At 39.4% G+C, this 27107-nt stretch overlaps 1 protein-coding gene across 5 annotated transcripts in view; it reads right to left on the bottom strand.

Annotated features, from left to right (window-relative positions):
- KIAA1328 (KIAA1328 ortholog) overlaps positions 1–27107 on the bottom strand; it is a 177156-nt gene that overhangs the window by 39114 nt on the left and 110935 nt on the right. For all 5 annotated transcript variants that reach the window (XM_065046945.1, XM_065046943.1, XM_065046946.1 and 2 more), the window contains 2 exons: positions 20235–20920; positions 17286–17381 (listed from right to left, as the gene is read on the bottom strand). In XM_065046945.1, coding sequence (XP_064903017.1) covers positions 17286–17381; positions 20235–20920 — 782 coding nt within the window. The remainder of the gene's footprint in view (positions 1–17285; positions 17382–20234; positions 20921–27107) is intronic.

Here is a 27107-nt window from a genome sequence, read left to right on the forward strand (position 1 = left end):
AACCCTAAGAACGGCACTGAGTTTGCATTATTTGGGACACAGCTTTGTGGAGGCTGATTCACAAGAATCTTTTACCTAAAAGCTTACTCTACTGAAGTTATTGTACATCTGAGGAAAAAGCAGATATTTGATGTTCCCATCAGCAAATGATAGCTAAATTAAAAGTTTCAAATCAATGTGCTGTATAAGCCATTGTTTAATAGGGCCCACTGCGTCTGTTGGACAATTAGTATTACTCCTGTATTATTAATGCAGAACATTATATAATGGCTTATGACCTATAATAACTGACTGAAGTGTTGGAAAAAACTTCTCTGAATAACCTCCGTTTACTTTAGGGCTTCAAACTGTGGCCACTAACAATATTGCAAAGTGTTATTAAAATTTATGGTGGACTAAATTAGTATCTTATTTGAATGATATGAAATTTTTAACCTACTAATTCTTGCAACCCATTGTACAGCAAGAGGTGGGTTTAGGCCCTAATAGCTGTTTAAAGAGGTTTAAAGGTGTAATACTTGACCAGATTTCTCTGATAATACAGGACTTGATATTCCATTTGCCTGTACTTGGATGATTAACAGCAATTATAAACATCAAAGTTGTCATTATTTGGATGCTTTCTGAGGTTTTGAAGTACATTTAATTACAACCTACAGATCTTCTGTGAAGACAGTGACCTTTGGCTTGTAAATGGGGAGACGATCACTCTGCTGGTTCACTGCAATACCCCTTCTACATGGCGCAGTTACCTCTAGAATACCAAGTTCCCGTTTAAATAATGCTATGGCAGAGGCAATTCAAACAGAAACATACACCAGGAAGAAGCTGCAGAAGCTAATTTATGAGGAAATAACAAAAGCAAGTGTATTTGTATTTATAGCTCACTAAACAATTAATTAGAGCCTGGTTCTTCAGTATTTAACAAAAGAAAGCTCACACTAAACTTTTGCTCGAGTAAGGAGAGTCAAATCTTAAAACAACAAACACTTAATCTGAGAGGTGTGCAGATCAAGGAGGGAAAAGAATAATGCAGAGAGATACAAAAATTGAATAATTAACAACGTACCAAAATTAGACGAAGAAATCATAAGTAAAAAAAAAAGAAACAACATATATATATATTTCAGAACACTGTTACTCATTCACCTACAGAATAATTAGTAAAATGAATGCTGTGACTATTGCAACCTGGAAAATTTGAAACTAACATATGGTCCAAATGGATGAGTTATATACAGCTAGAGAGATTAAGTGACAACAAATCAGGTCCTTTGTCTCTTTTCAAATCCCGCAACGCATCATATCACTCAAATGCAGCGTGGTTAGCAGAACTTCCTGCAGGGCACCGCAATATACGATGAATTTCCATGCTACTCCCTGAAACTGCACAACAAAGAAGACTGTCTAAATAAAGACCTTATTAGCCTACCTAACCTACATACTAAGGCAGGAGTTGTAGAGTAGCATTGCCAGGAAAGTGAGTCTCAGACCTGCTGCCTCCTTATGAATATCGAAGTACAACACCAACAAAGGAAAACACACCTTTTTTCCATTTCGTCTGTGCCTCATATCGCGATATCCCTGCTGAGCATGAATGGCAAATTTTAAATGTCATTCAGGACCCATTGAATACTGCTAGTATTTGCATTCCTTAAAAAGTAGAAAAACATTAACCTTTTGTTTTATTGAATTAAAATGCCATGGAAATGCTGATGTAGTCTTCGGAGACTGAAATACTTTTACAAAGAAGAATAGCTGTCATTTATTAGACATAAAGAACAATTACTTGATAGGATGCTTTCTGACAAAAAGCAGATTGGTATTCTCATCATAGAAAAGGCATTGTAAAAAAACCCAGCACAGACCTCTGAGACTTGAATAATTTAAAGCTGCATTTGGTGCAATTTGAATTTTTCTTTAGGGAGGCAAAGTTAAATACCTTTAATTTGTTCTAATTATTTCAAATTTGCAAGTTAATTATGGCTGATCATTAAATAACAAAAAGGACTATCGTCTCCATAGAGTTTTACCTCCTACCCTCTGCATTACTTAAGCTAGATTTTAGTATGCATGAATTAACTTTCTAAATAATCACACGGTTTGACTAAATGGCTCAGTAAAATGAGCTCTGATCCTCAGAATAAGCATTAATGGACATTAGAAAGGCTATTGGGACCCATGTTACTTACATTATAAGTATTTTTAATGGGGTCTTATTTACTAATCTTTATGTACTGTTCAAGTTAGGGCACCGTATAGATACATTATTCTGCTTTAATAGGGAAAAGTCAGTTCTTCAAGATACTAAAACAAATGTCTATTTAGAGCCAACTAAATTCATTTTTAAATTAATGCAGGAAAACTCTGATAGAATTTAACTTGGTTTAGCTGCTCATCTTGATGAATCAATCCAACATAATGGGAGCCTTGGTCTGCAAATGGAGTTTTACAGATCTATTGAATCACTAAGCAACTCAAGCAGCAAAGACTCTTGCCACAGAGTAGCGTTTACTACCAGCATGTGGACACCCACGAGGTTTCCATCTCTTCTCTGCTCTATACATAGAGTTCATCTGATGGGTTGCCAGTCATCAGTCCCAAATTGGGATACTCACCTTGCACTGAACTCTGATCTTTCTGTGCATTTTTCAGTGCAGACCAGTGGCAGCCAGGGAACGCGACTACATAATAAGTAGCCAAAAACCCAAAATACGAGGCAATTCATGACTCCAGTATATATGTTCAACAGATGGCTGTCTTAATGGTACCCTGCTGCACCCTGTTGAGGCAAGGGCTTGCGAGTTTAACCATTATCAAAGTAACAGATTGCCGTGGTAGGTTAGCTCCAAAAGCAAACATGTTGGAATGTTATTTTCCTGTTCCGCAATTTCTGTTTTAAAAATAAAATAATTAACAGTTCATGTGTGCAATCTGCTGCAATTATATCAGGCCAAGAACGCGTAACACTTAATGATGCAAAACTGGTAATAAGTAGACAACCCAAGCAATACGTTTTTGTAGCTGGAACCTGTATTGCCATTTCAGAAGCAGTTTGACAAACAGGCTGAAAATTGCTTTCCCCCACCCTTCAGCTGGGATAGTTTTCAGCCATGGCAGTTTCAAGAGTCAGCTCTGAAGCAGCAGAAACACAAGTGCTGGAACAAAGATGAAGCTGCCAATACACCACAGGACTTTCTTTTCAGAAGGGGTCTGAATTTAGGGCAGTTTAAACCAAGTTATCAAACAACACCTTTAAAAATCACCAGTTCCAAAGTTGGACTGCTTGGGAAGTTGCTTGCCTCCATAGCAAATAAAAACACATTTGTGGGAAGAAAAGGACTGTAGACTTTGGACAAGCGGATCTAAGCAGCAATAACATTGTACTCTTGAACAACCCAATATTTTCTGTCTTCTCAAGTGTACTGTGTTAATCTCTGTAAGCCCCTACTTCCACAACTACCAAGTGCCTCAGATTTTCTTTTTTCCCCAACATGTCAGGTAGGGCAGTGTGATTACCCTAATCCACAAGGCAAAGAAGATAAGAAACTGATGCAGTAAAGAAGCTTAGCCCCTGGACAGCAAGCAGGTCAACCGAGGTGGAAGAGAACTGGAACAAACTCCCGAACACTCAACTCACCAAAAAAAAGAGACCCTTGAAATTAGTGCGTATACCATGGATGTCTGCTTAGAGATAATCACAAGGAAAAACCTGACAACAGAGGCAGAGCCTACATCCCTCCTCAGAACATCACCATCTGCAACCTAGAGTCCTATTCTAAATGGACACGTTCTGCCTGTTCTTTCCAATGGAGCTGGGAGAAACATGTCAACATATAAAAGCCACCAGAGAAGCAACACATGGGAAAGTGCTTTGTGTAGGGTTTCCAACACCACAGGATGGCTGAGTAGAGCTGGAACAGGGGTAAGAGTGTTGCAGGTGAGCAGGAGAACAACAGCACGAACTTCAGGGCAATCTCATCCCCGAACACCCTTGTGCTACTCACCACAAAACCAACCTGCGCACGTCAGCGGATCAACAACCTTAAAAACACACAGTTACAAATCTAAAGCCTATAATATGAAACATAGTGTGCTCGAAAAAAATCGATGCTTAACGTTTTTCCCCTACTTTAAAAAGGAGGAAAAATATACTGTTCTAAATGCTACAGACCTTGAAGGCCATATTCAAGCCTAAAGTGAGATATTGTGGCCCAATTATGAAACTTGGCAGTTTGAGGCTTATGTGAGATGCATCAGCATGTTAATGACACTGCTGGGATCCAGTGCATGTTAATAAGAAACAGCTGCTTTTCTTTCTAGAGACCATGCTCATTTATAGTTTTGAGATCACAGAATCATAGAACAGTTTGGGTTGGAAGGGACCCTCAAAGCTCATCCAAAGCTCATCCAACCCCCCTGCCATGAGCAGGGACATCTTCAACTAGATCAGGTTGCTCAGAGCCCCGTCCAGCCTGGCCTTGAATGTCTCCAGGGATGGGGCATCCACCACCTCTCTGGGCAACCTGGGACAGTGTGTCACCACCCTCAGAGTAAAAAATTCTTTCCTCATGTCCAGCCTGAATCTCCCCTCCTTTAGTTTAAAACCATTGCCCTTTGCCCTGTCGCTACAGGCCCTGCTAAAAAGTCTGTCCCCATCTTTCTTACAGGCCCCTTTTAAGTATGGAAAGGCCACATAAGGTCTCCCTGGAGCCCTCTCTTCTCCAGGCTGAACAAACCCAACTCTCTCAGCCTGTCCCCAGGGGAGAAGTGTTCCACCTCTCCAACAGGCGCATGATCTTTGGAACCAAGTCCATTTCCTTTCTCACATATTTTTCTAGGCAAGAGGCAGGAAGGCAGGAACAGGTAGGGGAACACCTCAGCAGCCATTTTATATTATCAAATTGCTTGTAATCAAAGGATTTTTGATCACAGAAAACAGTGTGCACAGTGTACAGTGCTGAGAAGTGATGCAGACCTTTCACCTTTTAGAGTCCTCTTCAGTCTCAACATGGTGGAATCCAGTAATGCCTGTGGTTATATCACGATTCTCTGGGGGGTTTTGTTTGGTTTTGTGTTAGTTTTCCGGTTGGTTGGTTGGTTTGGTTTGGGGTTTGTGTGTGTGTTTTGTCTGGGTTTGGTTTTTAGTTCTTGTTTTTTCTGTTGAAACAACTCTCTTGGATCTATCACATTTGGTTTCAGTTTCTCTCATCTTGGAGGATTTATATCAGCAACTACACTAAAAACTTTTTCATATATGAAGCTGTACCTGGGTACATTAATCCATAGCACAGCTTCTCCATACCACTCTTTCAAAGACCAGTTTGTTCCCCATTCCCCCAGTAACTGGTGCTCAGATATTTAATTCCACCAGCAAGAACTGATACACATAGGCTCTTAATTAGCAATGACCTATTAGATCATACTAGCCATAGGAGACACCCTGACCTTATTGAATCAATCAGAATACTGCCTTCATCTTCAATGAAGTCAGGACTTCACTTAATATACACAGTTAGAGGTCCATTTGTAGCAAGTACTGAGCTAAATTTCACCTAAAATTATATTAATGCCTTCCCTTTGAAGCCCTGTCCTCATTCTGCTTTGTTAGCTATATTTCAACTCCCTAACAGAGCCTTTCCCACATATCTTCATTTTCCTAATAAACAGCAAAATGAGCTCTGATTACTTTTCTCTCTTCTCTTCTGAATCCAAAGAAAATTCCAGCATAAAGGCTTTCAGACAGTCACAGAGAAATGGCCACAGAAAACACACTGGCAAAGCTTTAGCAGGACAAAATGCTGTGATTGTGTGTTTGGCCTTTCTTATAGAGCAGAGCAGAGCAGCTGTCGTTCCAGCAAGCAGTGCTGTCAGCCTTCACAAAAGAAAGCCATGTAAATGTCAAGTCATAGGTATAAAAACAATCCTTCAAAACAGCATCTGTATATCTGAAAAGCCTGCCTAGCTGTCACCAGTGAAAGTACCATAAGGAATGATGCAAAAGCCTGTTTAGGACAAAATTTTTGAACTAAATCCAAACTTCTCCAGTAGATCAAGCCACGTCACTCTCTCCTTCAGAAGGAGAATCACATGCTCTTCAGCAAAGTGAATGCCTGTCTTAGCGCCTTATCCAGCCGCACTACTGTCTGGCTGAGAGCCAGCCCCATTCACAAGGTGCCCACGGAAATGCCATATGCAAGCTATCTCCTGAACAAACATCCCTCAAATTAGATTGCAATTTGTTTGTGATAAAGGCGTAGAAGAACAATGCATCGTCCCTTCTCAACTTGGCTCACCCAGGACAAAGACTTTACAGAACAGGCTGAGGCTGAGCTCTTGCTGCAGAGATGGGTCTGGGTGTGCACGTAACCACCTGCTTGTGCAAGTGTCCTTATGTTTTCCTTCACTAAGACTATTGATACATAAGCAATCACTCCTCCATAGAAGTTTCCAGACAGGTTGATAGGTGTTGGTAACAGGAGCTTTCGGTAAATGAGCAGCTACTGCAAAAGCCCTTTTTCTAACCATGGATCGCATCACGGAACAATTATTTGCTAAGGATAAGTGATGATATAGCAAAGGAGGGACACAATAAGAGTTGGAAAGTAGGTACTCAGGTTTTCCAGTGTGCCCTACTAAAAAGGCATTTTGAAGGGATGCCTAATTAAAGCAACAGATATTTAAGATTGCACTCTTGTGTGTACCTATTATGAAAAGTCACATATGCAAGAAAACAAGAGTTTTGGAGGATCCTGTAGTGCCTATTTGTGGACAGAGGAGTTATAAAAGACATAACATCTTCTGTTGCTTCTGTTCATTGATAAATTTGCACTTGATAGATGAAAACTTTCAATACTCAGGATACTGGCATGATAAATGATTGTTCCTGGTTTCTAAGTGAGGAAATGAAGGAACAAAGTTAAAAACTTCTCACACTGATAGCAATGAAAATCAATCAGCACTAACCCAGACAAATACACTTACTCCTAAGAATCCTATAGTGACCTTCTGGGTCACTGACAGCTCCCCTGCTATGAGGGAACACATTGCACAGAAAACCTTTCACAAGTGTATCATATTCTATAATAAACATGATTGGATGTTTTTCTTGTTCTTCTGAGAGTGCTGTCCTTGACTCTGATTTCTCTAATGATTAGTAACCATTATCACTGAAAACAACATGAGAGCAACCTTACAGGACCCATCTTTTTCCACAAAAATTCTGCCCTCTTTTTCTGATCATCTTTATCTGTATCACATGGTGATTGAATCAAGCATTTTAAGCACAGATTACTATTGAGTTTTAGGGTTACAGAAGTCTTATTGTGTCAAAGTCTTATAATTCCTGGGACTGATGAATCTGGAGACTGTAATGCTTTCCTTATTCCACAAAGACATCAGAGGGTCAGCGTGTTGGCCCGGGCTCCGTCCAACTACAAGGTACAGCTCTAACATGATGCCAATGTGTCTCCATGCACCACAGTGGCCCTCCCATGTCAGATACAACCCTGAAGGGGTTCTTGATGCTGAGTTTGTACATCGATCAAAACCGACATATTAGAATATAGCCAGTTCTGCAACTATAAATATACATGGCATCCCAAATGCTCTCACAGTAGGTCTTTTAAAATGGTGTCATACACTATTCCACTTCTGTTGGAAACACCTCTCCTGATGCATTTGTACACCACATCTGCCTTTTTTCCATTAATAAATCACATCTGTTGGACATGGTCACTCTATGATTAAGGAGTATATTAATGATTTACTACTACACCAGTACTCATCTATATTATATTGCTTACTAAAATGAAAACACTGAGATTGTTTATTGATCTGCTTTAAAAAAATCCTATAGCCCAAAAAAAGAAGTAAATAGAGAAGTTGGACTTTGGAATTTACTCAGATTACTGGATTACCATGCTCAACAGATGTAGACTTGACAAGGTAGCTATTCATAAAGGTTTAAAATACCACTTCTAGACACTTCAGTTGTCTTGAATCTACTGAAGTTAAGTATTTCATAGAGAGTGATGGCTAGTGACTGAAAAACAGGGTATATATTGCGAGTACAATACAGTCTTATATGCCTAACTGATGACATATAACTCTAAAAACCACAGTCTGGCCCCCACAAAAGCAACACAATAAAGATTTGTGTTCAGTGCACGGATTTTATGTGAATGTGACAGTGCTAGTGAATATTGACTCAACCAGGATGTTCACAGAACAGATTTAACATTTTTTGTACTCTTATATTCAGGAAATAAAGAGCCATAATAGAACTGAATCCAGACAGAAACTATTGGTTCACAAAGAGGCACATTATCTCTGATGTCCAGTACCAGGGAAGGAAAGAAGGGAAAAGAGATCCTGGCATGAGGTTGCATGCAGTGAAACCCTGGGCTGCCGGTTCCCTGCCTGTAGAAACTGAACATGACAAATACACCCTGTACTTTTGTTAGCCCGCGTATGAGCATCTCTTGCCATCGTAAGGCTACTGCTATCAAGCTTTGGTCTTGGAAGCCTGCCTTTGCACAAGTTTGTTATAGCCTGTTTGGAAACATCCCCCCAGAGCTGTTGCCACCAGGACCGCTCTGAAACGGTGTGTGGGTTTAGGGGTTTTCATTATTTGTGTTGTGAAACCACCTCGGTCCTGCTGAGTCTACAGACAGTACATAAATTTAGCCCATCTCTCAGAGACATGTCAAAAAGGATGCAAGATGTAGATGGAGATTAAAGCAGTACAAAGTTAAAAAGGAAAAAGGATTAACTACACATCGATCAGACAGAAAGGCATGTATTACACAAAGTGGCGAAATCTGGCATGATTGACAGAAGACTGAAGACATTATACTTGCATATTGTTTTGTTTGAAACTCTTGTGTATGCTAGAAGATATATGTAAACTTTTCTACACCTAAGAGCTGATGATTTGTCAATACAGGTGAGTTACAATACTTCTCTCCCTAGGTCACTGGTGATATATTTTGAGTATGATTTAGATTTTAGGTGGATTTACTGGGCAGAGACCATCCTAATGGTCAGTGGAAAGAGATGGATGAGTTTGAAACTCATCAAATTAGGATTGGGGGTGGGAAGGAAAAAAAGCACTCTGAAAATCTGTAAAATACCTCTGAAAAAAAGGGTGAACTCGAAAAACATCTCAAAGACATACGACATGATAAAGGAAAGATGTAGTCAGAACAGACAGATGGAGGCAGGAGTCACCATGATGTCACTCAGTGGCAGCAAAAGTCAGAAAGAGTTAAGGAACATGGTCAGAGCAAGTGGCTGGATGTTCACGCAACACCCAAAACAACATTAAGTCTCACGTAAATGAAGGAGTAAGGAAGAGAAGGTGGCAGATAAAATAAAAAAGAAGCATCTTTGTGAATTTCTGCAGAGCCCTGTAGACTGATGCAGTAGACAAGAGGTCTTTGAAGGAGCATTTCAGAGAAGCAACAGTGACAAGATCTGAAAAAGCAGCGAAGATACCCATTTGCAAGAGTTATTTTGAATGAGGGGAATGAATGTTGAGCGAAAAAGACTTTACAGTATTCAAGGTGCAAAAGGAAGGACTAGAGCAAGGGGTGGTGTTTAACTGTGGACACACCGAAGGTAGGTTTTTGCTGCCAAGGAGAAGGAAGCTGCAATATCTGTCAGCAGCCCAGATGTGTGTGGAGAAGGAGAGCGACCCTGAGGTTACGAGTCTGAGTGACAGGGAGGATGTGGCGTTATCAAAATCAGAAGTGAAGAGAGATTCGGAAGAAAAAGTAAGGAGTTCTGTTTTGGCCAGATTAGGAACGATCTGAAGGCGAAACAACCAGGCTTATGTGTCAGGGAGGCAGACAGATATGCAAGACTAGACGGAACAGAGCAGAGGGTTTAAGAGTTATTGGCAGAGAGATGATAGCCAAATCCGTGTAACTGGATGTTGTCATCCAGGGACGTGGATATAGAAATCTCCAGGCAAATCAAGGACTGACTAAATCCCTTCCCTGCCACCTCGCAGAGGTTCCTACCTAGTTCCAGAAGAAATTGTGTAAAATAATGCTGCAAAAACATGCATAAAAAAACCTGTCTCTCCATAAAATCTAAAGATCATACTGTTTCTAAAATTAGGGCAACCACTAAATGAAAGTTAACCTGAACAATAACTTTAGCTAAACTTCAGGTCACATGCATTTAATATAATGAGATGAAGAATATGAAAAGGCCATTCATAATGGTATTCATCGAGTTAGGAATGCCATGCTTAGCTGCCTTATAACATATAATTAATGATCCTATAAAAATCCAGCAGTACGAACTCTCCCGGCTGCCCGCAGAACTGTTCTTTATGCTGGGTAGGGCAGGCAAGCATCTGTTTCCACAAATACTGCCCTTTGAGAAGCTGAAAAGCCTTTTCTCCCCTGCTCCATCGGGGACCACGTTGCCATTTCCATGACATGCTGAGCTTTGAACCGTTACCCAAATCAGACTATAGCATTTGGCAACCCAGTACACATCTGTCATGATAGACTGGTTACTGGTGAAATGTTAAAGAAAAAGTCATTAACTCTTTCCCATTGTTTCTGACACCCCACCTTCCTCTAGATTATCTATAATCCCCACTAAACCCACCCTCTGTTTATAGTCTTTTAACACAACAGAGAAATATATACTGTCTGGAGACCTGTCTTGCCTTATACCACTCCCAACCATTTGGTACAACAAAAGATGTTCTCCCTCCATCAAAAGGCCTGATCCCTCCTGAAGCCTTGATGCTCAGATTCAAGGTTAAAGGATTAAGGCCTGAAGCACTGAGTACCAGAGGAAAGGAAGCCAAATATCAAAAGAAACACAAAAATCAATCCTCTTCACCGCAGGAGCAGTGTGAGAAACAAATCAGCCGGGCTGAATCTGAAATTTTCTCTGCGTGGCTCTCAAAAATTAGCACTGTTATAAATGTAATGGGTAGTTCTGCAAAGCCTCGGCACCCATGCAAAGCCACAGAGTTCAGCTCAACACACCAGTGCGGTCTGGAAAGTTTTATGTCAGAATAATTCAGTGGCAAATACACAAAGTCCACTCCAAAGAAAGTGAGAGCTGGGAAGCGAGCGAGAGCACGTGTGCCATTATCTTTATATGTAGTCTGTATATCTGCAAGTGGCAGAATCTAATATTTACTGGAGTTTGCCTTTTGCTTCAATTCTCTGTGTGCTGAAGTGCAGCCAAGGTCACAAAAGGGGTGGGGGAGCGGGTTTTAGCTTAGAGCAGCTGTAATCATGGCCAGAACAGCAGGGTACAGAGCATTTCTTGCTTAACTTTGTAATACCAATAGCTTTTGTTCTTAGTCCTGCCCCATCAGTTCTGATATAAGCTTTTAAATGTTGTGCAAGTTGTGCGCGTGGGTTTAAAATCTCCTAATTTAAAACTACCTTCCAGAACATTTTGTTTTATAAGATTTTTTTCGTAACTTTCCGAACTCACAGATTTCTGGGACATGCGAATATCTAGATTGAACATCATTTTTTCTTCATACAAGACTACATACAAAAATAAAAAGTAACAAAATGATATGACTGAAAAAGTATTCCACTCCAGTTTATAAAAATAGAATTCAGCTTTCGAAATTCGATTCAGGCAGTAAACTAACAGTGTCTACATTTTTCTGTAAAGAAGGCATATGCAAATGACTTGCAAAAATGTCTCTCGCTGTCTGCAAGTGTTGGCAACGAACAAACTCCTTCAGGAGACGCATAAATTTTAAATATTTCAACCCAAAGAAAAAAAAATCTCTGAGCATTTTCAGTTCTGATATGTGATATTACAGAACTATACCCATGCAGATGACTGTCAGGAAATACAAGTTTTGTGAAAATACCAAAGCACTGGAGTTACGGCAAGCCTATTTTAACTGACCTGCCTGGACACCTTCCTGTGTAACCTCATCTGGGTGTTCCTCCCGGCAGGGGGATTGGACTGGATGAGCTTTTGAGGTCCCTTCAATCCCTGACATTCTGTGATTGCCATCCTATGTTTAGTGGTGTTTCTAATACCAGAGTTCCTGTGCTTTTTGAAGAGCTCACCTACAGGTTAGCTCCATCTACCTACAGAAACTACTTACGGTATCTCCTACTTACATCTTACACCTCAGGTCTATCAGTAAGCCTCCTGCTCAAGGTTACTTGGGATTGTAATGGAAATGATGCAATACTGCTGTGTGCAGCACACGTGGTCATGAGACCAGAATCAGCATAATTCAGGTAAATGTACGACAGGCAGCTTCAAAACCCTGCTGCAGTTGAAAGTAAACCCGAAAATGAGATTAGTTAAGCAATCAGGTCAGCAGAAATGAACTCCTCGCTCCCCAGTCCGATAAGGATCACTGCCTACCTTAAAAAAAAATAAATTAAAAACATGCATACGTATGTAAAATATTGCCACTCACCCCCCGTTCGGCAACAAGCTTTTAGCAACAACATCAGAACAAAAGCCTTCACTCTGCACATGAAAACAAAATACCTTCAGAGTCTGCACATTAATGAACCAAAAATATATATGTAACTCCGACTATACTCTCTCGTTACGTCACAACAGGCTCCAGCAGCCATCTGTTGAAGGGATGCTGTGCCTATATGTAGCCAGACAATGCCACAAGAGAAAGAAAAACTCATATCTGCACCTAACTCAGCATATGCACTACTGGCAGATCTGCAAGCACTTTTCTTACTGGCCAAACAAGTGTTCGATCCACCAATATCCTATCTAAAAATGATACAAACTTCTATATAGAATTATCTGAAAGAAGATAGTATAAGACAGGCGTTAAAAGGAGCACTGAAAAGTGCGTAAGAAGCTTCCAGATACACAGATTTTATGGGCCATTTGCAAGCACGGTTGATTTCAGCCCAATTTAATGTGCCAATCTGCCAAAACAGCAAATAGATGAAAAAAAATCCCAACAAACTGTATTGGATACATTCCTAAAAGTTGTCCAAGTAGTACACAGATGCACCTCAAGAGACGACTCATAGATGAAGTGAAGCCCGGGAGGTCTTGGAGAACGAGCCAGTTGTGGCACTGGTGATGGTTTCTCCTCCAGAGGCTCAGGACAAGAGTAACAGGAGGTGACGCAGACTCACACAAAAAAGAACTGACAAGAAAACTTCAGATAGGAAAAAAAGATAATGGGTGCTACTATTGCCATCAATTTTTAAATACCGGTTTCTGCCAAAAATGGGAATAACGAGGCCAGCGCCAGTCAGGTCAGAGGTGGAAGAACAGTGTGATTGCGTGTATTTGTTATTTTATTTTAAAATTACTTGGAGGGGGGAACTGTGTGAACAAACCTGAATATGCCTGTGACAGCAGGGGGAGCTGCGAGTCTGTGTTCCTCTGTACGTCTAGTTAATTGCATTGAATATTTAGAAAAAACCCACAGAAGTATGCGTGCACATCACCATAGAAAGATGCCTGCATGTCTAACAAGCCACAAAAAAATGGAGTTCATAACAAAGCATTAAACAAGGAGCAAGAGATAATTGTCACCTTCTCTCACAAGACAATAAAAATAGTTACACCATAAACATAAAAATCTTTTAAAAGACCCCTGACAGTATTCCCTCCTGGAACTATCACCATAGCAATGAGCATTCAAACAGGGGGAAAATACTGCTGAATTCTGTGTTTGGTATTTTCAACTAACTAAAATTACAAACTGGAAAACATACACACCGGTAACATAGAATGACGCACTCAAATATAAAAAGCCTTCAATTAAATTAAAGGTGGCAAATTCCACCTGCAAATCTTTACTGCTCCGGTAAAGAAATGCTTTAACCAGGCAGCATACACTGAGAGGGTGCCTGCAGATAACTGTAAACCCATCCGATAGCTGCTGTAACCAACAATTCCTATTTATAACATTTTGCACAGGTCAGTGCAGAGGTGCAGTGGCAGCATTGTGTGAAATCTGAGGAAAAGACACGTGTTAGAGAGAAGGCAGTAGAAAGCTGTACTGGCAAAACTATACAGGAAACCGAGGAATCAGAAAATCAGGGAACCTTGTATGTTAAGATTTAGGCACACAGCACAACTCTGGGGAGGGGTACTTGCAAAGTAGCAAACCTTATCTTCTCTAGTTGGTGCTATTAAATAGGCCTCACTACCATGACATTCAGATCCGAAGTTAAGATTAAATAAAAGAGAGAAGAGTGGATTGTTTTAAAATTCCTCTCCCAGATGCAGACATCAGGAACACACACAAAAGCAGGTGCTGGTGTATTGATCCTGCTGAATACACATGGAGTGGGTACTTGAGCATGTACCAAGCATCTGCGCCTGGGAGATGGAAAGCGCTTTGTAAAAGGCTGTTTTATGCTAAACAAATGCATCAGGTTATGTTTTTATTTTGAATATTTTAAAGCATCTTGCACACTGGGGCAGACTTGAAATTATACAGACAACTTGCCATTAATTGTACAAGTTACTGTCTCCATAGCTGAAAATTGGCTGTGGGCTCACTTAGGAGCACTCCAAGCTACTGAAAACCATCCTCAATAAAACCTGCTCTGACTGCTGCACCTTAGAGAACTGGAGATCCTGCATCTGAAGACTCTTCAGGTCCCACACGACAGACCAGCTGCAAGCAGGCAAAGAGACAAAGATGCTTTTCTTCCCAATTGCTCCTCAAGACATCCAGTGGGGAAATGACAAATTCAACCCTGCAAATTCACACCAGGACCATCCAAAGAGGCTGAGATGGACAATGCCTGCTGACTTTGATAATGAAAAAAACATAATGGCACATTTAGAAGAGGGAACAAAACAGGCATCTATTAGAAAATTTGTCTATAGTTTGTGGCGGTCCCCGAGACGAAAGTTTGCCTTTTTACAGACTGTGACCAATGTCTGATTCAGAAATCAAGCTCTATGCTGTATATTTGCTCATGGAATCTTGTTTTCCTTTTTCAAGGAGGGAAAAAATTATTCCCTACAGGAGATGACAAGATGCCTTTTAAAGCACATATCTCATTTCTGACTACAATTACCTTTCAATGGCCTGGCACAGCTGCACGCTCCTATTTGCTTTTTGTTTTTCATTAAGGGCTCCTCTATTATTTGTACCCATCCTATAGCATTTATGCCTGGCAGTGATACACATTCCCTTGCCTACGATTCTTCCCACAGATAGTAGAGAATAAATTGCAATTAGATTTTCGTAATTGTAGATAATTAACTCAAAATGAGCTGTTAATTATAAAAAAAACCTATGTTTTTCAGTTCTTGATTATATTATTTATTTTACTTCTAAACTCCAATATCTCACTTCAGCAAATTTAGTATTTTAAAGGACTTCCACAATTTCCTTTAAAATACCAGGATGTTTTTAAGCTAAGTTTTGCTTATTTGAAGACTAAAATCAAGTTTCATGCTGTGAGGTTTGCTAGAGGAGTTCTCATGTATGAACTGGAAGTCAGAGTGGGTTTGTTTTCCATTAGGGTTCTGATAGTATCAGCTGTAATACGAACTGTTTGGCAGGTCAATTAAAAAGAAAATAACAACACAACAAACATACCTCCCGCCCAAAAAGGAAAAAAACACTGTTAAAAGAAAGAATATATTCCTAGCAGTTCTTCCTCCTTTCTAAGCTATAGCCACACACTTGCACGCTCTCCCTCGATACTGAAGAAAACATCACTTACATATTCAAATGCATAAAAGAGACAAATGGACTTGTCTTCCGTAGCCTCTTTCAGCCCTACATTAGAGTAAATTATTTAGGGACCATTCATCTGGTAACCTTTGCGAAACGGAAGATGGCAGATAGGAAGAAAAACTTCCAAGTGTTTCGCTGCCAAACTTTGGAACCAGCTGGCATGGCAACTTGAGACTGCACGAACACACACTAACTTTGAAAAATTACAGTAAATTAAACCAGGGGAATGAAGAGCGGGCAGGGAACCTTTTGAAATCTGGAACTCTCATTTTGTTAATGGCACAGGTTTTCCTCATTTTCCCTCCTAGGCTATGTAGATTTTTGCAGGTTTTTAGTAGACTGTTGCCAAACAGCCCTACAGATGTTCTAGGTTGCATTTTTCCTCCAAGGGGCTTAGTGCTAGCGCATCTTAAACATACAATGACTCTCGATCTATTTTCTTACAATGATCACACTTTGATCACTTCAGTCTGTGTGAAAATGAGACAAAAAAAGCATCAGAATACAATAAGGATATGCCAGTAGCTCACAGCAGCCAAACACCTGGTTAAGCAATGAAGCATTCCAAAGAAATAAGTAACTTCTGTTGTTCTGGAGAAAGAACTCGTATCCCTTTTCAATGAAAACGGATCTCAGAAAAATTAAATGAAATCTGTTTCACTTGAGGTTAAAGAAAAATAAATAAATGAAAGTATTGGACCCTTACTTTATAAATAAATTAAGAGTTCTTCCAGTATTCTCATAATGGAGAGAAAAGATTATTATTTTAAAGTCTTCTCTTGCCACTAAGAAGGGCCCATTCAAAGAGCTCGTCTTGTCTACCAAAGAGGGGATACTTGGGTCAAAAGGACACATACAGTTAAAGCACAGAACAAGAAGTTGTTACATCTTGAGAAAGGGAGAAAAACCCTGTAAAGCCACAGTTGTTATTTGTTGCTTTTCTAATAAGCCTGAATCTTCTTCCAGTGGTAACAGGAAATGTGACAGGGCGGGACAGAGAGAATACACAATAATGTATTGATTAAAGTTTTAAATAGCATGCAAAATTGAGATAAAGAGCTAAATACTGGCTTAACTCTGCTTCCAGTTATTTCAGTGGTAGTTTGTTCTGATCATACTGAAGCAGGGTGCAACACAGCATTGCTTGAAAAACAAGTAACTGTCACTAATTGTAAAAGATCATTTCTATCTGGGAGTTAAAGGATAACATATTTTTTACATCAGGTCTGAAGAGTGAAGAGATGATCTTAATTGACAAGATAACAAGCACTACCTAGAATAAAGAATAAACCCCAAGATTTTGTGAAAACTCATTTTGCACTAGGCTAGGTTAGTGTCCTTAAGAGATGACACACAAAACCTGAGATCTCTACAGAAAGTCAACCCCTAGACCTTGACAGGTCAGCATAACCATTGAGTTGACTCATAAAATGCAACAGCCAATGAATTTACCTTTCCTGCAGAAAAAAGCTCTTAATCTGAAACAAACACATGAACAAATACACTGAGCAGCCAACAGCACACTGTCAAGAAGATATACTGACACTGTGAAGTACTTAGAAGTGAAGAAAGAAATTACCTCAGCCCCATGCTGTTGCCGTTCATCATCAGAGCAACTTCTCCAGGTGCTTCATCAATGGGCACGTCTTCTGAACCAGGCACGTGGCCTCTAAATCTGAAAAAGCAGAGTTAGCTGGTTTTGCAGCTGGTCAAATCATCACATCAGGAAATTACCACAAAAAGGTGAGTTGTGTGTCTCCAAACGGGGCACTTAATCACGTTAAATGTAGAAGCTTTCACAACTGTTTTCACGCTTTCAAATATACTTTTGTATTGGACAGCTGACTTATGTCCAGTGCCTTTGCTTCTAAAGGTTTTGATTTATTAAAAGATTAGAAAATTTCATTCACTGATTTCCAAGGACCGGGTCCCTTAAGAAAATGGTCAGTGTCCAATAACAAACATCCCCGTTGCACTCAGGTTACAGCTCCAGCAGCACCAGAGCCCTAAGGCACCATCCATAAACTGTATAAAACACATAATTTGTGTGAGATGGTTGCATCTCCTGAAGCTGTAGACCCACAGATGATGCTTTATTTTTAACAGATTACTCCTCCTTCTTCTTTCTCTCAAATGAAGGTAGAAAAGCCAATAATAGAGATACTTCTCCCTTTTCATATGAATAAAATTCCTGTTTTCAGGATTTACCTGTATTAGTGTGTTCTGGTGTGGCTGGCACCAGGCGGAGTCACAGAACTGGTCCCTTTACCTGCACACATGGCATTTTTGACAGCTGAGCAACTGTTTCACAGAGAAAAACTACAAACTGAGAGTACTATGCTCACTTAACACTAGATAGGGAAAAGTGCGAAATTGAAATGCAGCTATGATGCAGCATGGACAAAAAAAGGATCAATTCATACTTTCGCTAAAAGAGCAGAAGAGTTAATAGCCAATAATTACAAATGGTCAGACCTTTCACTTGTCATTCAATGTCAATACTTTCAGCAGCTCAGAATGGACCTTAACCAGCACTCCACTCATGCAGAAGGACAGACAAAAATAAACACTATCTGGAAATGGATTTTTATTGTATTGGTTTTTTTTAAACTGTCATGATGTTAAGGGACGAACTAGGTTAGAGCCTCCTGACAATGAAACGAAGGGTATTTGAGCTTAGCTAAACAAATTTTTATTGCTTGTAGTATACAAAATTACCCTGTTATCAAGTACAAAAGTGAATTACACACCTAGAACTGAAACAGAACTATGATTCCTAAGAGATTTATCTGTAAATATCAAACACTTAATTCCAAAGAGACTGAATATTTTTTAAGAGCAAGCACACTATATCCTAGTTGCTTTTCTTACAGAGAATATGGCAAATGTGCTTTCACCTGCATCTCAGAAAAGAGACCACAAAAATACTGGGCCCTCACATTGATCATACGTTATTTTATTTCATAGAATTCTTTTAGACAACTAGAGCTCTGTGAACCGTGACATTTTTTTTCTAGGAAAAAAATGGCTAAAGTAGGCATAATGGCATTAACAAGCACATCATTATTTAAGGTTCATTTTTTCCTGGGATTATGATGCCTCAAATGCTGAAAAATACCCATTAGAAACAAAATCACCAAAGACTCAGTCTGTTATGTCCTTCATATTCTACTTGTTTTTCATCAGAGAGATGCATGCATAGAATTAAAGTATTTGATGATTAAGAATCCATCTGTTCCTACTTAATTCTCACCTGAAGTCATAATCCTTTGTTTGTGACCTCAGTCATTTTCAAGACACACAATTGTGATTGCCTTTAAGACAGGCATTTTTAAAGTCCTATAAAGTCATATAAACACATAATTTTCAATGTAAGCCACAAGCCAAGACAACAAACAACAGACCACCTAAATTATTGTAGACTCTTTCGGAGTTTTAAAAGTAACCAGGAGGCTGGGATTAAGAAGAGAAAGTGATTTATTCGTTCATGGTGGTTATAATACGTGAACGTGGGAAGTGGGTCATGTAACACAGACTCTCATGGGATGCTGTCAGCAGTTGCCATATTAAAACAGTATCGAAGTAAGCATCCTTGTGAAACGCTCTTATTGCTTCTTCTAAAAGACTGCTAGATTTTTGCCCATTGCTCTCGCTTCCCAAATGATGAAATGCCAGTACTCAAGTGAGGTACATTGGGTAATTCAGCTTGCTTTAGCTCACTTTCCCTGTTCCTCTCCACTCAGTAATGTGATACTAATAAACCAGTTTCTCCCTCTTTCCCAGAGACTCCATTTAGATTTCCAGGAAGGTATTACCCTCTGCAACAAGCTCATGGGCCTTTCAAGCCACATCCCACATTTCTATACTTATTGCCTTTTTCTTCTTCTAGTTCAAGCAGGTATTGAGTCCCAGTCTCCTTTCCACAAACATCACTGGAAAGAAATTGTCCTTGGTACACAGAGCTCCCTTCCTTTTCCATATATATATATTTTTTTTTTAATATATATATTTTTATATATATATTATATATCATATATATAATATATATGAAGTGTATATATATAAAATAATCTCCATCTTTTCTGTAAAAGACACTTCCTACAGTCCCTACCCAGTAAGGTGCAAGACTTCAAAACTGACCTCTCCAAGGAAAGAAGGGTAAATGCCAAATCTATGTCATCCACACTCACACTGCTCTCTTGCCAAATGTCTCAATTCCTTGAAGGGCTTGCACTAAGATCAACCTCTCATTTTCTTCTACTGCTCCTCTTTTCCTACTTAGTCTTTCAGCACTGCTTTTATTTGCCTTTCTTTCTACCACATACTGTTTTCCTCATGCTGTTTCCCAACAGTATATACTAATATAGTAAAAAGTCTCCTCTCTTCTAAATCACTGTCAGAGAGAATTTGTGCCGCAGGTCTTGCCTATCTTATTTTATCAGTTCCATTCTCCTGCTTTAACTATTTCCCACGTCTTCATTAGAAATTTTAGATTTTTTTTTTTTTTAACTATAAGTCTCAAAATCACCTGTTATAATCCATACGGGACTGGTGTAGTTGCTCTTGTTTTAGGAGCAGTTTTGCCTCTTGCTTAGCCAACAAATGTTGGAGTCGTTCCTTTTCGATTTCCAGCTCCATCTTCTGAAGAAGCAGCTCGTGCCTTCTTTCTTCATACAACCTTTTAGCCTGCTCTGTTTCTTTACGCCCTGATTCCACGCTGTCGTTCAGCCCAGAAACTTGGGAGTGCCTGGAATAATCACAGGTTTTGTGAACTGGGCCAGAGTGTGTTCTCGGTACCTGGCTGACGTGGTGGTTCTCTTGCCTGCTCCCCGAGCTCCCTGCATGCCTGCAGGCACAACTGCAACTCGCTTGCTGAGTGTACAGGCTCTGAAACCCATTGGCTTTCTGGTCCATCTCCTGAGCCGGTTTTACACGGTGAGGACTGCTCTGCTTGGGTGGGGAAATCATATTGTTACACTTTCTGTGAAAGCCATTTTCTATCGGATATTCCTTCAGACACTCCTGATGGTTGCAATGGATTTCAGTCCTGCAATCCTGATTATTCCTGCAAGACTGAGAAAATGCAACACGGGCTGGGCTTCCAGCTTTTGACGCTCTACTGTTCTTATAAAGAGTTTGCGGTCCCCCAATACACAAGTAGGAACCATCTAGCTCCAAAGACGGTTGCTGGCATGAGCTCTTCTTACCAGATGCCTGCAATAAGAAAAACAATTTCCTGTGAATTACCAAAATTCATCTTTGCTCATTAATTTCACTTGGTAAATGTGTAGTCTCAGAAACAGACTTGCTGCATCATGCTGATGGACATACAGCCAAACCCGAGAAAATGTTTATCAGAAGACAGACACGAATCTGCTATCAAATCTACATTTCATTCCATCTACACAACTGTAATAAATGTAAAACTACTGCCTGCAGGATCCTCAGCATAAAATGAGTCGCTTCAGAGTATCAAGTAGTTGTGAGCATCTAGGGTTACATAAAATCAACTTGAAGAGTGGCAAAAAACATTAAATGTTAATGTTTGAAAATGTTTAATTTTGAATACCGAGCCAAAAAATCCATTCAGCCACTATAAATACTCTTTGATTGGCCATTACACAGCAGGAGACTTGATGTAAAACATTTCACCTTGCACTGAATGGGATATTACTTACCGCTGGAAATTTGATGAGAGTTTTTGAAATATCTTTACAGAAACACAGATAAAACCCAACTACTTTCTGTAAAAAATAGTTGTACATCAAAAGCTGTCATTTAAATACAAAACATGTTTAAAATCAGCTGTAAATGTAAGTGATTTTTCAATTAAGCTGGGCAAGTGATTATGCACTGATAAAACTCTAAAGAAAGGAAGCAACTGTAATTCACATTTGTCAACCTGGTGCAAGTAAATTCTAGTGGTTTTGTTATACTTGTGAATATTATGTAACAGACATCAAAATCCTACTTACATCCTGGAGTATCTTTGAACTATGGTTCATCTAGGCAGTTAAGCATTTGAGTTTTTATGCACATCAGAACAGCAGTGAATCAGGCACTCGCATTTCTTTTGCTAGACCTGTGCATTAATTTCAATAATATACCAAATTTAAGCTCCTCCAGCCTTTTGGACCTTTCACAAAGACCTGATTTTTTTAATTACAGAAGCCAGGTTTGTTAAAGATAATGAAACTACTGCAGCGAAAGTGGTCTGGCAGCGAAATTTGGTATCCACTGATAGAAAGAAAAGTATTATTTGCACTCTGGCAATGCTTAAAATAGGTGAGTATTGTCCACATAGAGTGTGAAACAGTCAGCAAGCCTGAAAACACTCAAATTTAGGAGTGCAAGCAAGCGTCTAGTGATGATTAGAAGAGAGATATAATCCAAATCTATGCAGTGTTTATATGTATAATTTAAATTCTTTTTTATAAATAAACAAAATACCAAATATACTCTGCTGCCCTTCAAGACAACCAATTACAAGTTTCTTGTAGACTTCACAGAATGTAAATTAACGTGGATTAGCACCTGAATACTGATATTTTATTATTTCCGCTTTTGTGGATACAAATATATCCTCTCTGATGTGTGATTGAAAGCCAAGGATGTCACGATTTGCCCCAAAGGGCCCAGTGAGTTGGAGGCATTTGCATTAATGTCAGTACTAAATGTCTGAGGAAAGTCTGGTGCTTGGACTGGGTGAAAAGTGCAGGACATTAAAATATTTTAAAGTCAGAGAGGGGCTGGCAGGGCAACTGAGCAGAAATGCAACATGCTGCCAAAAAGATGGAGATTTGTTATTTATTATTTGTAGCGTGCCACCCTTGTCTGCAATATTTTCTAGACAAATAAAGGCTACAAAGCCCTTTTAATCTAAGTTAGACAATACATAAAGGGATGACCAGCAACAGGAACAAATACAGAAAAGCAAAAGTAGAGGATCCTGTGGTTACAGGCTCTCTCTTCTTTCCCAGCTCACCTGCTTCTGCTAGCAGAGCCTATAGGGTATCAGCAAAAAGAAGCTTTAAAGGTGGCCAGTTTCCCAGCCCCCTGGGACAGCAGATGGTGACAGACCTGAAGGTATTCTTAGAAGATCTTAGAGGACCAGAGCTGGTAGCTTAGTTAGGGTGGTCTACAGAAAGCATACCCCTACCCTTCCGCAGCCCGTAGACAGGATTAAAAAGGAATAGTAAAAAGAAGACTCAAAAAGATGGAATGACTGAGAATTTCTTTATTTTAGCAGTTTGTTTTATTGACTGAAGAGACAAGAAAATGTTAAGAAATCTAAGCACATGAGTTAAGATGGTAAAAAATAATCATCAGGACCAGGTTTAAGAATAAAGGCCCACATTGCAAATTAACTTCATGGCTGAGACTCTATTAAGAGTCCCTGAAGGCCCTAAAAGAAAGGTACCAGTTAGCATTTGTTGACCTTGGCTGCCATTAAATCTGCCCTGATGGTCTCAGAAATGGCATTGACATTTAAAGACTTCATAACAAGGCAGAGAAACTTTAATGTTATTTCACAGTTACAATATGTTTGCAGGGGGGAAAATTCTCATTAATATCATTGAATGTGAGTAGGGGTTTTTTTATTCCTTTAGAAGAAGCAGGTCACATTAGGCATAAGTTCCAATTTTCACATGCTTTTGACAGCTACTCAGTACCTTGCAGGGCCTAACCCCAAAGAAGAATTAACTATTGGGACTCAGAAGATAGTCAACAACTTTGTTAGCACCTTGTGTTTTTCTCTTTGTGCTTTAATTGAAAACTACAGCTGGATGGTAGAGGCTACAGGGAAAACGGATGGACATTTACACTCATCTGGTTAGACAAGACCAGAGCACGCCATGATAGGTCTGGTCTGGTCTGTAAGATACAGACCAGGTGAAAGGGAAAAAGGAACAAAAAAAATCCTTCAGACTCACCTACTACTGTGAGCCTAAAGACTCGCAAGCATAAGGAATTCAGTAATTTTACAAGATGAGTTTAAGAAAGATATTGCCTATGGGACACATGAAAACCATGACGGACCATGATGGAACAGCTGTGCTTTCCCCTCTGTGGGGCTCTTCCAGGCTTGCTGTGTGGTTTTTAAAGACACAACTTCCTTTAACTGAGGCTTAAACAAACAAACAAACTCAGATTGCTCCTTGAAACATATGGAGTTAATAAGACTTGATCAGATGTGAAAGTCTTGCATGGAAACAGGAAGATGTTAAAAAATAGTTAAAATAATCTTTAGAAGAGTTTAAAGAGGAAGACATGTGGGGAGCTCTATGAAATCTTTACTGCAATCCCTATAATTTTTGCTCAGGGATTCTGAGCAGAGCTTAAACAAACATCCAGTCCTTAAAACTTCCTACAAACAGACAAACAGTGCATGAGTTTTATGCATGCAGCATTATGATCTCTGCAAATTCTTCTTAAATGCAAGTTGTGTGCTCTGCAGTGTTAGTTCACAGCACTGGCAAAGAAGATACATACAGACTGACTCCAGCACACTGGGCTTTGTACTGCAAGGGATTAACTAGAAACAGACCAGATTTTACAATCTCAACACAGGCAAGGTCCTGACAGATTTTGCTGGTAGCTCTGTGTGTACAAAACACACTTAAGAAACAGCCCAAAATCACTGCCTCAATAAGTCCTGCATGCTGAGGATGAAAGTTAGGGTCCGTGCATCCAGTGGGCAAAATACAGTGCTGTTACAGTGGACAGCAAAATTCCTGTAGATCTTAACTGAGTTTAACCCATAGCACCTGGCTCTGTAGTTTGTAGCTGAAATACAATTGAATACAGAAAAAAAAAGAAGAGGAAGTAAAATTGTTCTCAATTTTATCTAGAGAAGATTTCCCTAATCTGGATTTTCAGCTCTGGAGTGGAGGAATAAGACACAGAGGATCATGGAGGTTCAGAACAGAGAAGGGACCCTGGAGGGAGCCAAGACTGAACAGAAGCAGCAACCGCAAGGGAAACGCAGTGTTTTAAAGATACTTAAAGATGAAGCAAAAATTCTAAATGGACAAAGGAGAGGCTACCATACACAGGGACACCTTAAAGAGACCAAGGGCACATATGGTGCACTCACTAACGTATACATCCTAAACCTGAACGCAGTCACCACGATGTGTTGTCGATATATGGGTCCCATGTGAATAAAGCTTGGCTTTGGGTTTGCAGGTCTATCGACAGTACAAGCACTTGTTCTTGTCAGTAGAATGAGGAGAATATATTATAAATAAGCTCAGGTAGGATAACGGGGCAACAGAAATGCCGTTTCAGGAACAATTATTTCAAATGATAGGACTATTTGAAGTGCATTACTAGTGATTAAGGAGCTATTCGTTCCAAGCGTCTGTAAGAATTTATCAAGGAGAATGTAAAAAGGTAAAGATTTGAAAGTAAATTAGTAGGATATACTGAAGTCCATAAATTTTTTTCTTTAACTCATATAATCCTTTATTAAAATCTCTACCATAAGTAACCTAATTTCAGTCATTACAAAGTGCACAGATGATAGTTCAGCAACTGTCTCTGTCAGTATCTAAGATAAATACAGTAGATAACTGAGAAGGTAAGCTGACTATTTTTCAAGCAAGAATTAAAGCACCATTTTGTGTAGTAATTATGTATAGCTATGATTGCTATATTGCATTGAATAAAACAAGTGGTCTCAAATCAAAGAAACTATATGAATGACAGTCACAAGCCTGTATTTTCCTGTAAAATCTACTGAACTCAATATACTGAACAGGTGTAGCCAGAAAAAAACAAAACAAAACAAAAACCACAACAAAACAGGATCGCATCACAAAAGAGTGAATGTATAGCTGGTAGCTGACAGCAGAGGAACACCTCCTATGCTTGTGTCGCCTTCAATTTTTTTTCCTCTTCTTTGTTAAGAGGGTTTGAGCCGCGATGCCAGGTGCACAAAAACCTGCATTCAAAGTGGCATGTGAGCATTTGCTGGCACTCAGCTTTAAGTGCATATTTTGCATTCATAAACATGCCACCCTTCTTCTCCAGCTACACAAATATTGTAGATAATCTCTAACAAATGCTTCCATTTCAGATCAGCAAACGGGTTTTACGCTGGTTGATAAGGCAGTCATTAATAATAGAGCACTTCAGGAAAACTTAAGCGAGGCGCCTGTACGTTGAGTCTTGGAAGTCACGGTGAGCAGAATGCCCACTAAGTCCAAACGGTACCTACGTACGGCAATGCAATACCTGACCACCAAAATTAAGCAAACATATTTGCTTTCCGAAAGAAAACTATACCAGGCCTGTTTGCACTATAGAAAAACGCCACTATACCAATCTTAACAGCACCGGGTCTAACTATTAACATTCAGTGTGCTGCCAGCGTTATAAAAACGAAAAATCACAATCTTCTGACTTCAATTTTTTACTTCTGCCCTTTATTTTACTGAAGAATCAGTAGTTCAAGACCTAGATAAATATTTCAAAAACTATACTATTTGTGAGCAGAGCAGGTCACTACCATTTCCCAGTGCATTTGGAGTTCATGTGAAATAAGGGCAGAAGAGTGATGAGCTGCATTTTTAACATGGGCATACACAGAATAGTTGTCTAGCTGATAGAGAATGCGTAATGCAACATCTGCACGGTACGCCTTGCCAAAGCCCATCCCAAATAAATGTAGTGCATTCTCCCTAGTGCAATTAACTCTCATACTCTGGCAGGTTTTGCTAGAAGATCATCAAGGTAGATTACCTTCCAGCATATGAACTAAATACTTACAGGTGTTATATCATCAGTTATTACTTACAAACTTCTGCATTTAACAAGACATCCAGGCAAATGAATGATCTAATTTATGAATTATTTATAAGAATTTCACAGCATGCTCCTGGCGTCATCCATGGCCTTTTCCAGGTCATATGACACCAATTAGAGCTGAATTTTAAATTATTCAATAACCTGAACTCTCTTGTCATTTAACATATAGATATCAATGCAGTAAACAAGTTAAGTCTAATGGGCCCTGGAGGTTTGGGTTCCTCCGCCCATCAGCAGCAGAGGCTGTATGCTACCACTGGAATAGAAAATAATAGAATGCAGCAGTCAAAAACATTTGCACGGTTTTAATAAGTTATTTTGGCTCCCTTAGGGATTTTAGTATAACTTACAAGTACTGAATCTAAAACATATTAAAGTCCTTAGCTATGTGCTTTTAAAACAAAATTAGGACATAGCAAAAGAGCAAGTCTGACACTAACCCTAATTTAGGCCCTTAATTTGAAATGTAGTGGAAATTATGGAGTAAGCAAGATTTACTATGCACAACTCATTACCTTCAGGCTCTCCTACAGTATAGCCAAAAATAGCCCCTCTCCCAACACATATACACCTGTCTGTAAAGATAAGG

This window comes from Columba livia, chromosome Z (genome assembly GCF_036013475.1).
Source record: "Columba livia isolate bColLiv1 breed racing homer chromosome Z, bColLiv1.pat.W.v2, whole genome shotgun sequence".
NCBI lineage: Eukaryota > Metazoa > Chordata > Aves > Columbiformes > Columbidae > Columba > Columba livia.